Source organism: Macrobrachium rosenbergii, chromosome 19 (assembly GCF_040412425.1).
Source record: "Macrobrachium rosenbergii isolate ZJJX-2024 chromosome 19, ASM4041242v1, whole genome shotgun sequence".
Classification (NCBI taxonomy): Eukaryota; Metazoa; Arthropoda; class Malacostraca; order Decapoda; family Palaemonidae; genus Macrobrachium; species Macrobrachium rosenbergii.
In genome coordinates, this window is record NC_089759.1 from 3984810 (window position 1) to 3998988 (window position 14179).

Below are 14179 nucleotides of genomic sequence, written 5' to 3' on the forward strand. Positions count from 1 at the left end.
GACTTGATATGTAGCACTTTGTTCGTCTGAGAAAGCTTTGGCTTTAAGTTACAGTTTAGAAATTCAGTAGCAATTTATTGTTTATATTCTTAATGCCCTTGATAACTCATCTTAAAGATGAAGTGTGGAGCTTATGGGAAGTAAATAATGTTCATCGAAAGGAAAGAATAATTATTCACAAGATTGACCAAATAAAATGTAGAGTAAATGCATTGAAAAAGTTGTTGTTTTGCATTGTGTTGTAGGATTTGAGATTAAAATGCCTTCTTAGTAAAAATCAAGGCTCAGAGGTACATTAGACATCATGAAAGGAGCCTAAAATACCTAAATCTTAGAAGTAAATTTAAAGTGGCTGCATTTCATTTCATCCAGACAACACTTGACTTCACCATCATTCTGCAAAGGTGCTGTGATGTCACATGCACAAACACTTAATAGATTTTTTCTAATAACCTATAATTTTTTACCAGTATAGATGAATAGTTTCCAGCCACTGTCAGTATCGGGTTAATGTTGCATTGCCTTTATTATTAACTTATGCATTTGCTGTCACCTTGCATTTTTTGACGTTGCTATGGTAAGAATCATAGAATGAATTTTAAGGATAGTAAGCATTTGTACAGAAGCAGATACAGCAGGTATGTACAGTGTCAAGAATAATATTCACTTTGGTAAGGTCTTTTCATCTTCTGCAATAATAATAATAATAATAATAATAATAATTATGATGATGATGATGTGTGAAAGAACCACACCCCCAAGTGTGTCAGCCTTATGTGATTGTTAACAAGGAAGTTTCAATGTAGAAGTTGTTCTGACTCATGAACTGCAACCAAAAGTAATATTGCAATTCACTCCCTGAACACCTGAATTAGCCCGTAATCCCACTAGCCCGAACAACTCTCAATTACCCGTCCCACTATAGTGGGAATTTTAACAGCCAGCATTACCAACACTGCAGGTAGAATCTGTCACTTGAGCTACCATAACAAACGGTTGGCAATGCTGACACAGGTGTGCGCCGACACACCCCATTTTCGTCGATTGCTTTTTGTTCGTGCTGCTGGAAGGTTGTTTCCTTCTGCAGTGCGAGGTTTTAATCCTCTTGCCTGACTTCTCTTTGTATTTTGGACCTCTGGTGAAGACCTGGATTGTATTTACTGGTTTCTTCTCCTGGTTTTTCTGGATATCTTCGATGTGAAACGTCTTTTAGAATTGGACTAGCTGGTTCCCGGTCTCGATTGGTCATCATGGACTCTTTCACCTTCTACTACCGCGCCTTCGGCTTCGACGTCGACCTTGACTGCCCCTACGACTGTGGATGCTGGAGCTCATCGCTTCTTCCTGCCAGGGATGGATGAGTACCTTGATACACAATAGACATTCTGTCAGGTATGTAGGAAGGTTAAAATGTGATGTCCAGACTCATTGCGATGAATGTTCCCATTGGAAGGCACAAGAGATGGAGGATTACATTTGTCATGCAAGTCTTTGGCTAGTAAGGGCGGCAGAAGTCGGTCAGATTCTCGTTGCCTCAGGTGTCTCAGGCTTCTGCTACAGATTAGTTGATGGATTTAGCGAGTTCAGAGGTAGTCAAACAGATAGAGGATAGGATTGCAAGTAGTATGGAAAATTTAATAGCTAGTCTTCAACATTTCTCAGGTAGGGATAGTAGTAGTGTTAGGATGTCTAATCCTTCTTCCTTTTCAGCTCCCCTGCCTGTTCCAGAACCAGCCCTAACGGGTGCTGAGGGTAATGGCAGAACCGCAAGCCTCCGAGTGAGTAGGGTCTGCCGGCCCCTCGGCGAAAGCAGGCAGTGAAGGATTCCCCCCCCCACCCCCTTGTAGTATTGATAAATGTAATGTTGATAATGTTAGTCAGGATCAAGATCTAGGTGTGATAAAGGAGGATAGGTTTGGGTTTGGTAGTGAGGAGAAGGTATTAAGGGTGCAGAGTCATTCTCCTGGACAGGTTCCGGTTTCGGGTTCGAGTGGTTTTTGTGCTTGGCAAGAGGTTTTCCTTCATCGCTTCTTTGCGGTCTGGCTCAGTCTCAAGTCAGTGTTTCAGTTAAGCTGCTGCAGAATCCTTCTGCTTTTGCTCTTAACTCACTTCCGACTGTTTCTGAATCTCTACTCCCCCATCTAGTAAAGCAGATTCTGGTGTGTCCTTTCGGCTTCTAAAGTAGTTTCCGGGGACCTGCAATTTGATGTGGCGAATATAAGGCGGATTGCTGGGTTTTTCGACGGGTACAGACCTATGGTGAGAGGTTATTTTTTTCGAATGTTTTCTCTAACATTAGAGAGTATGTGACACAGTAGTGTCCAAAATTCATGTTGGATATGTTTCAGGATTATTGAGGGGTGGCAGATTCGGTGTACCTTCTGTCCTTTTCGTTCTAAGTTTTCTTCTGGCTTATCTGTCACTTCATCACCTGCTATCACATTCCCTGTTGCTCCCTTTTCAGTCTCCTCTTTGCCCTCCTCTTCTTCTGCTCCGGTGTTTCCTGCAGCTTCCGCATCTTCTGTTTTGCCCTCCTTCTTCGACTTTGGTTTTCCTCCTCTCAGGTAACTTCTTTTTTATGCTTCTGCTATTCCTTTGCCTCATGCCTTTCCTTCCTCAGTACTGTTTTCTCCGGTAGGAGGAGCTTCTGGACAGGTGAAAACGCAGTTTCGGCAGATTTTGGCCCCAGGTGTCTCATGTTCCATCCCTTCGGGCATGTGCAACCCCTTGCTTCCACTTCAGGCAGCTGTTCCGGTAGTATCAGGTATTACACAGGGTTTGCCTGTCGCTTTCAGTTCGGGTTTGCGCTACCTTATTCGAGCGGTCCTTGGCTTTCATCGCCTGCATTTTCTGCGGCGGTGGCTCCGACGATAGCTTCTACCTCATTCATTCTCCCTCCTTCTTCTTCATCTTCCGTCCCTCCGTAAGCGGTTTTGTTTGCGCATCCTCCCCCAGGATTTAGTATTGTGGGTTTGGCTACTCTCACTCTGGGGGCGTTCGGGAACGAGAGGAGTCAATAAATCTTCGGGAAAATCAAGGCTGTAAAGGAAGCCCTCAGTTGTTTTCCGTCCTAGTGCGCAACAGAGTAGTGGCTATGTTTAGCGACAGTGTAATTGCCGTGTCCTATCTGAAGAACTCGGAGGGGGAACAGGCTCAACAGAACTCAGTACTATAGCACAGAGTCCTGAGAGGGTGTGAAGAATGAAAAGTGTCTCTTCTTCCCCAATTTACATCGTTGAGTCTCAACATACGGGCCGATTCGCTGAGTTGCTCCCTTCAGGTATTGGGGGGGGAGAGTGGACTTTGGCTCTGGAAGTAATATGTCAGGTTCTCCGGAAGTGGCCAGCAACTGTGGACGTATTTGTGACGTGATTAAACCATTGTCTTCCGGTTTATTTCTCACCAGTGGTGGTTCCCATGTTGATAGGCACTGAGGTGACGTTACAAATTGGAATCACATGCAGGTGTACGCCTTTCCTCCATCCGGTCTCATTCATCAGGTAATAAGGAAATTGCGGGAGAGTGTCAAGACGACTATGACTCTAATAGCTCCCTGTTCGCCATAACACGCTTGGTTTCCGGAACTCCTAGAGCTCGCTATGGAAGTTCTGATGTCCCCACCCATGCAAAACTTCTTCTCAGACGACCACATTCTCACTATTATTATCCAAACCCGTGCGTGCTGTACCTAGTTGCAGGGCGACTGTAGAGAGAGCCGCTAAACAGTCTGGACTCCCTAAAGCTGTGTGTAGATAGTTTTCTTTTAGCTTGAGTAAGTCAACCTGTAAGCCTTAACAGGTTCAGGTGGACAAGGTATGTAGTAGAAGTTAGTGTCGTAAGGAAGGTCATTCCATCTCTAGACCTTCCATAGCCAAAATAGCTGATTTTCTTTTATTCCTGCGGAAAGTCAAGAGTCTTTCGTATTCGGCTATTGCTGACTACCAGTCAACAATTAGCGGTACAATTAGTTGCCACATTCCTGAAGTTTCAAGTAGTAAGATAATCGATGATTTATTATGTTCTTTTTAAGGTTGAACATCCTGTTTTGCTGACTCGGGCCCCCTTCATGGGACTTATTGGAAGTACTTCAATATTTTTCTTGCGTTCCTCTGCCTTTGAATCCATTGAAGCTATAACGTTAAGACACTGACTAAGAAGTTGCTTTTTCTTACAGCTTTAGCTTCAGCTAAAGGGTTTGGCGAGCTTCAGGCAGTTTCTAGGTTGGGTTCCTATGCGAGAAATGATGCGTATTTGTCTGTCTTCCAGAATTTGCGACGAAGACAGGGTCGGAGGTTAAAACTCTGCCTCGTTTGTTTAAAGTTCTTTATCTGCAAGTGTTCGTTACCGGCGATCCATCAGAGATATCTTTATGTCCGGTGCAAGCATTAAAGTCTATTTATCAAAGGTTGGGAAACTCCGTCTGCTTCCGCACACACTTCTTGTCTCTCCACAGAATCCTTCCCGTCCGCTGTCAAAGAATGCGATTAGTTACTTTCGGAGGGAGGTGATTTCCCAGGCTTCTCAGGGTTGTTCTTCGTCGTCGTCAGCTCTATATTTCCCTGACCGCACAGTATTCGGAGTATGTCCACTTCATCTTCCTTTCCCAGGAATTATTCACTGCCATCTTTTCTGGAAACAGCTACTTGGAAGTCCGTCTCAGTGTTTACTTTACTTACAGACGTTTGATTCACCTCATAGCGTGTAGCGCTAAAGTCTATTATCTAGGGTGCGTTCATTTAGCTGAGGTGGTATTTGTTTGGTGCGGAGGTTCGGAGGGTTATTCTCTTAGTCCACGTGTAGTGGCGAAGTGTATTATCTAGGGGCATTCGTTTAGCTGAGGTGGTATTCACTTAGTGAGGAGGTTCTTAGGTTAACCAGAAAGAGAAATTCCTATTAGTCTCTAGAATTCTTAGGCAACAGTGATAGTATAATCACATGAGCTTAGGTTTAGTACGTTTTAAGTATCTTAGTCTTTGATAGTTTCCCTACGAGAGTCCAAGGGGGTGCTCTAGTAGGCTAGGCTATTTCGTCGGCACCAAGATACTTTTTCGCTCGTCGATCGTCGGACCTTATCCGGGGGATCAGCGGCTCGGCACATTGCTTCATTTCCCTCCACACATGAGAGGCTATGAATAACCACATGGGAGGTCGACGGACCAAGAATACTGACCTGACTGTCGATCAAAGTACTCTCCAGCATGTCTCTTCACTGAAATCATTGATTGATATGGTGAGTGTATAACTAAATGGATATCTTACGCAGAGCAGATTGGTGAGCTACCATCTCTGCGGTTGTCAAAGTGGCGTGCAATAGAATTGATCCCTCCTCCTCTAAATGATGTTATTCGGGCTAATTCATGTGTTCAGGGAGTGTATTGCAATATGAAGTTTTCATAATAAAACTAATATTGTAATACTTACCTGAACACCTGAATGATTTCCACCCTCCTTTCCCCACATCAGTTTTGACCTTGAATTAAGCAATTGACGAAAATGGGACGTGTCGGCGCACACCTCTGTCAGCGTTGCCAACCGTTTGTTATGGTAGCTTGTGACAGATTTTACCTGCAGCGTTGGTAACGCTGGCTGTTAAAATTCCCACTATAGTGGGACGGGTAATTGAGAGTTGTTCAGGCTAGTGGGATTAAGGGCCAGTTCAGGTGTTCAGGTACGTATTGCAATATTAGTTTTATTGTGAAAACTTCATTTTTAATGTTTTATTTGCATAAAAAATGGAAAAACAGTTGATTAATCAGAGATGTTTGTTTTAGTTGTCGTAGTAGATTTTGCTGATTAACAGGGAGTAGTAATTTTATGGCAGTAACAGTTTGGGAGTAATTTCTGTATGAATTTTTGTATCATTTCAGAGGAGGAAGAAGAGGCATCACACGTTGTTTTTGATGAACAAGACCCTCTTGATGATGAATTTGCCAGAGCAGTCATGAGGCGGGATAGACAGATACTCTTTCATTTCTATTACATGCCAGATTCCTATGATTCTTGGGCTTCAGGAGTTGAGTTGGATTATGATCCTCCCGAATCTCCACAGTTCTTTGATGGCCAGTGGAAGGTGGGTAAATTTTCTTGTGGTGTACTATCCTCTTTTTTAATTTAAGCATAGAAATTCAAATGCAGAGTGAGAGTGGAAAATGCTAATGACATCTCCCACAATTTGCCCCTCCTGTGTTGTTCATTTGGAGACCTCTTTTAGAAATTTTCCATTTTGCCCTTAGGTTTGTGCTAACTGGTTACAAGATTTGGAATCTTACAATGAATGGATGAACGAGGAAGACTACGAGGTTGATGATAACGGAACGAAAAAGAAGCACCGTGGGTGTCTGAGTGTAGACGACACAATGGGCTTGAGTGATCCAGATAAAAAGAAAAAGGCAAAGAAGAGACCAAGATCACCGCCATCTCCTCGTACAAAGAGAAAGGGGTAAGCACAATGAGAAGTTGTTTGCCAGGTTTATATGCCAGGATTCCTTTTAGTGAATGTCATGTACTTTATGCCGTAAAAGACTCTGAGCTTTACATTATCATGGCAAATTTGTAACCTTTGTTTGAAGAATAAAAAGGGTAATTTCTGATTGACACTGCCGCTATAGCAAGAAATTTAATAAGGTCCTCTCCCTGTAGAGGAATAGTGATGCCAGTGCACCTCACATTGTGCACTGTAGAATAGAATAGAATATAGAATTTACGCCAAACGCCTAATACTGGGACCTATGAGGTCATTCAGCGCTGAAACGGAAATTGACAGTGAAAAGTTTGAAAGGTGTAACAGGAGGAAAACCTCACAGTTGTACTGTAAAACAATTGTTAGGAGAGGGTAGAAAGTAAGATGGAAGAAAGAGAACATGAATGGAGGTACTGGGAAAGGAATGGAAGGTGCTGAAGGGATGCTGCAAAGAACATTTAGTAATGCCTACAGTGCACCACATGAGGTGCACTGAAGGCACTACCCCCCCTTCTATTAAAGTTCTTTGCAGCATCCCTTTGGCCCCCAGCTATAACCACTTTCATTCATTTTACTGTACCTCCATTCATATCTTTTTTCATCCATCTTACTCTCCACCCTCGCAAAACAATTGTTTCAGAGTGCAACTGTGAGGTTTTCCTCCTGTGACACCCTTAAAACTTTTTAACTCTTAATTTACCTTCTACTGCTGAATGACCTCATAGGTCCTAGTGCTTGGCCTTTAGCCTAAATTTATATTTCTTTGCATTTTCTTTTTGTGATAAGTTTCCATTTCAAAAGTTTTTAATTGACACATTGATGTGATGTGTATCTTGTTTTGCTTATCCTATGGGGTTATTGCTTCATATTTAGTTAAATAAAATGTTTTTTGGTTTTTGTAGTGCTCGTGGTGCAGCTACTCCTGGTAAACCTGTCAAGAAGATAAAAACTGATGAAGAGGAAGAAGATTTGACGAGGGACATGGAAGACCCAGTTGCAGAACCGACAGTTACCGAGGTGACAACAAGCTCCAAGATTCAGCCCAGCAAAGCTGGCACATACATGGATCTAGATGAAGAAAGTGCGGAGAAGACAGAAAAACCAGAGGGACAGGTAATTTGAGTTACTTAAAGGTGTATCCAGTGTTCTTTTAAATTCATATTTATATTAGCATGGCAGTTGCTGAATTGTCTTATATAAATGATGTTAAAAAAGTTTATGTGGCATTTTAGTAAAGATTGCTTTTTCCATTTTATTAAAATTTGCCTAGTTTTTTTATATATATAATAAAAGAATATGTGCATAATATGAATAAGGTCATTTTTTCATGGCTTTTGTTACCCAAAAATAGATGCATGTTTTCAACTTGCAGCCAACTCCGGATGGGGAGGACACAGCAACAGATCAGACGCATCATATCATTGTACCGAGTTACGCTGCCTGGTTTGACTACAATGCTATACATGCCATTGAGAAGAGAGGGTTGCCAGAGTTTTTCAATGGAAAGAACAAGTCTAAAACGCCTGAAATTTATCTTGCTTACAGAAATTTCATGATTGACACCTACAGGTTTGTAATGGTCATAATTTCTGAAGTGTTACACAGTTGCATGATGGTTTCAAAGTCCGTTGGAACTGGTAGGGAAGCTAAAATGTGAAAATTTAGGAAACTTTACAAAATTAGGATTTGTGGTATTGGCTGCCTTTGAAAAATGTGAAAGTGTATGCAATCCTGGTTGCTTCATTTGATACATTGATTAACTTTTTTTTTGCCAAGATTTGTTTAATCCTGCATAACCTTTTTGATACTAACTATGATATTAACAAGATTCTCTATTAAAGATGCATACCACTTACCACATTTATATAATTCACATATTCCATTTACAGGACTTTCCATGGTATTTTGTATGAGTAATTAGTAACATTTGAGTGAAAGTTCCTTTTTCTTTTTCCTTCTTTAGAGGATATTGCTATTTTTGCTTGAACTGACATTAATTTATGGTATTTTTTGGTGTTTATCAGGTATCTGTTATTCAGGTTCACTTGGAGTTTGGGATCTAATGAACTAAATTATGTATGAAGTTTGTTCCATTTGGTTTTCAGTTAACTTTTATCATTGTATATACTGATTTTTGTAAACCTCTGGTGTTTGCTTCTTTGCTTCATCTGTAATTTCAAAACAAACAGCAAGGGACATATGTTAGCATAAAATTTTACATGATATAAAAATAGACCATTAATTTTAAAATGGATGGATTTGAGGTTAGATTAAGTGAAAAGGATATATTTTAGGTAAGATTAAGTGAATGTATGTAAAATAGAGAGCACATGATATAAAAGTACTGTAAGTTGTAATTAAGCTAACAGTGGAGGAGTTGCTTATCCAAAACTGTCTTTTACAACTGAAATTTTGAATTTTATATTTATTGCCTTGCAGATTGAATCCAACAGAGTACCTGACATCCACTGCATGCAGGCGCAACTTGGCAGGTGATGTGTGTGCTGTCATGCGTGTACATGCATTCCTTGAGCAGTGGGGATTAATAAACTACCAGGTACAATTATATTTTGATTTATTTAATTTTATGATGGAAATTCCTTGGTTTTGACAAACATATACTTTCACATAACTTTAAATTGTTTCCTGAAGAATTAGGACCTCTGTAAGGCGGGTAATGCTGTCAGTGCAACTCACGCAGTGCGCTGTAGCCATTACTCAAAGTTCTTTGCAGCATCCCTTTGGCCCGTAGCTACACCCCCTTTCATTCCATTTACTGTACCTCCATTCATATTCTCTTTCTTCCATATTGCTATCCACCTTCTCCTAACAATTATTTCATAGTGCAACTACAAGGTTTTCCTCCTGTTAAACCTTTCAGACCTTTCTATTTTTAATTTCCCTTTCAGCACTGAATGACCTCATAGGTCCCAGCACTTGGCCTTTGGCATAAATTTTATATTCCATTCCAGTCAAGAATTAGGATTGAAAAACTACCCATTCATACTAGTTTCACAGCAAAAGCTTGCAGAATGAAGTGAGAGCATAAATTACAAGTGGCTTTTAGGGGATGATAGTCCAAATCTAGTGAAAGAGCTTTCTGGTCAGTTGAGAGATAATGGTGATTAGATGGTCAGACTATGGTAGCACATTAAGTTAGGCAGGTCCTCTTAACCCTTAAATGCCGAGCCTCTATTTACAAAAACGTCTCCCGTATGCCGGCGGCGTTCGGGAGCTAGCGCCGAAGCAGAAAAAAAGTTCTTTTCAAAAAATCACAGCACGCTTAGTTTTTAAGATTAAGAGTTCATTTTTGGCTCCTTTTTTTGTCATTGCCTGAAGTTTAGTATGCAACCATCAGAAATGAAAAAAAATATCATTATCATATATAAATATTGAAATATATGACAGCCCCCCAAAAAATTTTCATATATAATTTTATACAAATCGCGCTGTGAGCAAAACGGTTAAAGATAACGGGTTATTTTGTTTTTCTTTGTATTGTACACTAAATTGCAATGATTTTGGTATATAACAAATTGTAAAACGATCAAAGCAACACAGAGAAAATATTATCACAAAATGATGCATGAATTCGTAACGCGTGAACGTAAAAAAATGTTTTTTTCAAAAATTCACCATAAATCGAAATATCCCGTTTGTTGAAAAATGAAGCTAATTGATTGAATATTACTAGACTGTAAGTGTTTTAGCTTACAATTGCAGTTTTCGACCATTTCAGTCGAGTTAAATTGACCGAAAGTCGAATTTTTTATATTTATCATGATTTATATGAATATATTTCAAAACTGATAAAAGCTACAACCATGAGTTATTTTCTGTTGTATTGTACATGAAATTGCACACATTTTCATATATAAAACTTTATGTAACGACTAATATAAAATGGTGCAAATATTACGACAACGTGATTTAAAGAATTTCTGAGATGTTCGGCCGAGTTACCGCGGGACGTAAGGAAAATGTTTTTTCAAAATTTACCATAAATCGAAATATTGTGCTAGAGACTTCCAGTTTATTGCAAAATGAAGGTAAATGATTGAATATTACTAGAATGTAAGAGTTTTAGCTTACAATTGCTTTTTTTGACCATTTCGGTCGAGTTAAAGTTGACCGAAGGTTGAAATTTTGGCAGTTACCGTGATTTATGTGAAAATATTTCAAAACTGATAAAAGCTACAACCATGAGCTATTTGCTGTTGTATTCTACATGAAATTGCGCACATTTTCATATATAAAAGTTTATGTAACGACTAATGTAAAATGATGCAAACATTACGACAACGTGATTTAAAGAATTTCTGAGATGTTCGCCGAGTTACCAGCGCAAGAGCGTAAGGAAAAGTTTTTTTTCAGAAATTCGCCATAAATCGAAATATTGTGCTAGAGGCTTCCAGTTTGTTGCAAAATGAAGGTACATGATTGAATATTACTAGAATGTAAGAGTTTTAGCTTATAATTGCGTTTTTTTACCATTTCGGTCGAGTTAAAGTTGACCGAAGGTTGAAATTTTGGCAGTTATCGTGATTTATATGAAAATATTTCAAAACTGATAAAAGCTACAACCATGAGTTATTTTCTGTTGTATTCTACATGAAATTGCGCACATTTCCATATATAAAACTTTATGTAACGACTAATATAAAACGGTGCAAACATTACGACAACGTGATGAAAGAATTTCTGGCGTGGACTTAAGGAAAAAGTTTTTTCAAAAATTCACCATAAATCGAAATATTGTGCTAGAGACTTCCAATTGGTTGCAAAATGAAGGTAAATGATTGAATATTACTAGAATGTAAGAGTTTTAGCTTACAATTGCATTTTTTACCATTTCGGGTCGAGTCAAAGTAGACCAAGGTTGAAATTTTGGCAGTTATCGTGGTTTATATGAAAATATTTCCAAACTGATAAAAGCTACAACCATGAGTTGTATTTTGCTGTATTGTACATGAAATTGCGCACATTTTTATATATAAAACTTTATTTAACGGCTAATATAAAACCGTGCAAAAATTACAACAAAATGACGAAAGAATTTCTGAAATTTTCGGCCAAGTTATCGCTGGGCGTAAGGAAAAGTTTTTTCAAAAATTCACCATAAATCGAAATATTGTGCTAGAGACTTCCAATTTGTTGCAAAATGAAGGTACATGGTTGAATATTACTAGAATGTAAGAGTTTCAGCTTACAATTGCGTTTTTCGACCATTTCGGTCGAGTCAAAGTTGACCGAAGGTTGAAATTTTTTGTAGTCGACGTACGGTACGTCCACTTGACACCCAACTGACAATTTTAGTCGACGTATGATACGTCCAGTAGGCGTTAAGGGTTAATGAATTGAATGCACAAGAAATACTGGAAGAGGACATTTAGGCTAGCACAGTAATACTCTTACTGTCAGGTGGTCAGATTATTGTGATAATATTTCAGAAGTAAAGGATGGAGAAAGATTTTTAAAAAAAGACTGACAGGCCATTGAATTTGAAATAGGGAGTCTTGTAAATATTGTGATTATACTTCAGAAATAAAGGGTGGAAAATTTATGAAAAAAAGCTGACAGGTCCACTTTGTAATTTGCGATTTTATAAAGCCTAAGTTCTGTTGAAATAAATACTGTACCTAATTTCATGACTACTCAGGAATGTTGACTAAAACAATTACATACAGCAAAAGATGCGTTTTGCCTAGTCTATAAAGGATGTTGGAGTTGCATTATTAGTCACTGAAATGATATTAGTGTTTTGTAAAATCAATGTTTTCATGAACTTTTTCTCCCCCTGGGGTGTTAGTGCCATCAGTGCACCTTCCGTGGTGTACTGTAGGCACTACTTAAGGTCCTTTGCAGCATCCCTTTGGCCCCTAACAGCAAGCCCTATCATTCCTTTTACTGTACTTCCATTCATATTATCTTTCTTCCTTCTTACTTTCTAGCCTCTCCTAACAATTGTTTCATAGTGCAGCTGCAAGGTTCCTCCCTTGTTACACCTTTCAAACCTTGTTACTGTCACTTTCCCTTTCAGCATTGAATGACCTCATTTGTCCCAGCACTTGGCCTTTGGCGTAAATTTTATATACCATTCCATTCTATTCCATGAACTTATTCAGTTAAATAAGAGGAAATACTCTGGAAATATTAGTTGGAGTTAAAAAGGTAAAGGTTGTGGATTTGTGTAAACTTCAAAGTGAAATTCTCCACTTGTTGGTGAATAGTCAGAATTGTATCCTTTTGCATGTTATCGAATATTGAAGTAAGTACGGTCCCATATCACACTTACTTTTATCTTTCCAAGGTTGATGCGGATGCCAGACCAACTCCCATGGGCCCACCACCTACATCTCACTTCCACGTTTTGGCTGATACTCCTGCAGGGCTACAGTCAATCAATCCTCCTAAGGTAAAATATGTCTCTGAATAGTCTGAAGTTTTTTGTGCGTGCTCTTCATTCAAAGTCTTGATGATATTTGATCATCTAGTTAGCTGTTCAACTTTAATCCCTGTGCCATCAGTGCACCTCACAAGGTACATTGTAGGCATTACTTGAGGTTCTTTGCAGCATCCCTCCGGGCTCAATCTACAACCCTCTCATCACAATTGTTTCGATGTTATTATCAGCAGTGAATTACCTCATAGGTCCCAGCGCTTGGTCTTTGGCCTCAATTTTACGTTCCATTTCCAGTTCCAGCGTCTCAATTTTTACCTCATTTAAAATAAATATATCAAGCAAGGCCTACGTTAGTCCAAAATGTGCCTCAGTGGTCTTGTTCAAATAATAATTCTCCCACAAGATTGTTTTCCACACCATCCATCACTCTATCCATTTTTAATTTTTCAATATGGAGGTAAATGACCCTGTACTGCAAAGCTTTAGGTATTTTCCTGCTTCTATTTTTTTAAATGTATTTTCTTCGTGTAAGGAACATCTACCACTTCCTTCATTGTTAAGCCAAACTAATTTTTTTGTTTTCGTGCCTTACCCTCTTTCTTGTTTTATCTGTGAATGGGCTAAGAGAGCGTATTTAAGTAGCATGTCCCATGTGCCTTTGAACCTAAAAAAATTTCATGGCTTAACATCAGTATTATAACTGATTGTCTATTTTGTGCTTGTATCATTACAACTGTTCTAATTTATATATAGGAATGATATAATCTTTGGTTTCCAGGAAGCTTGAAGTAGCTTGAATATTTTCTCTGTTTAATTGACCAATTCACCTTTGATAATGAAAATCACTCCTTGAATTCACAGTTGTGATTCAGTTTGTATACATTATTTATTAATTATGACCTGTCTTCAGGTAAACCAGCCATCTGCCGCTAAACAGCTCATGGACTTTGAAAAGAAGCCAACTGATAAGAAACCAGAAATCAACATAGGAACTGAATTTGGTCTCAAGTTGGATCAGTATTCAAAGAAGACAGGTGCACTGAAAAATAAGTCGGCAGCGAGTCAGGCACGAGAATGGACTGAACAAGAAATTCTGCTTTTACTAGAAGCACTTGAGGTAAAATATACTTCATCACATATGAAGATACAAATTTATCTCTCTGATTTAGAAAAGTGTATGAGAGAGTAATACAGTATATCTTTGTCCATTAATTCTTCATGTGTTTATGACATATTTTATATAGTGCTCAAGATGATAGATTTTTAATTAAAGATTTAGTTTTAACTTTATTCATTGTTTTGCAGATGTACATAGA

At 38.8% G+C, this 14179-nt stretch overlaps 1 protein-coding gene across 2 annotated transcripts in view; it reads left to right on the forward strand.

Moving 5' to 3' along the window:
* LOC136848570 (SWI/SNF complex subunit SMARCC2-like) overlaps positions 1-14179 on the forward strand; it is a 30945-nt gene that overhangs the window by 14514 nt on the left and 2252 nt on the right. The window contains exons 5-11 of one of the 2 annotated variants that reach the window (XM_067120858.1): positions 5868-6070; positions 6234-6439; positions 7363-7573; positions 7812-8029; positions 8900-9017; positions 12771-12875; positions 13774-13980. In XM_067120858.1, the coding sequence (XP_066976959.1) occupies positions 5868-6070; positions 6234-6439; positions 7363-7573; positions 7812-8029; positions 8900-9017; positions 12771-12875; positions 13774-13980 (1268 nt within the window). The remainder of the gene's footprint in view (positions 1-5867; positions 6071-6233; positions 6440-7362; positions 7574-7811; positions 8030-8899; positions 9018-12770; positions 12876-13773; positions 13981-14179) is intronic. The other variant, XM_067120859.1, reaches the window with a different exon arrangement.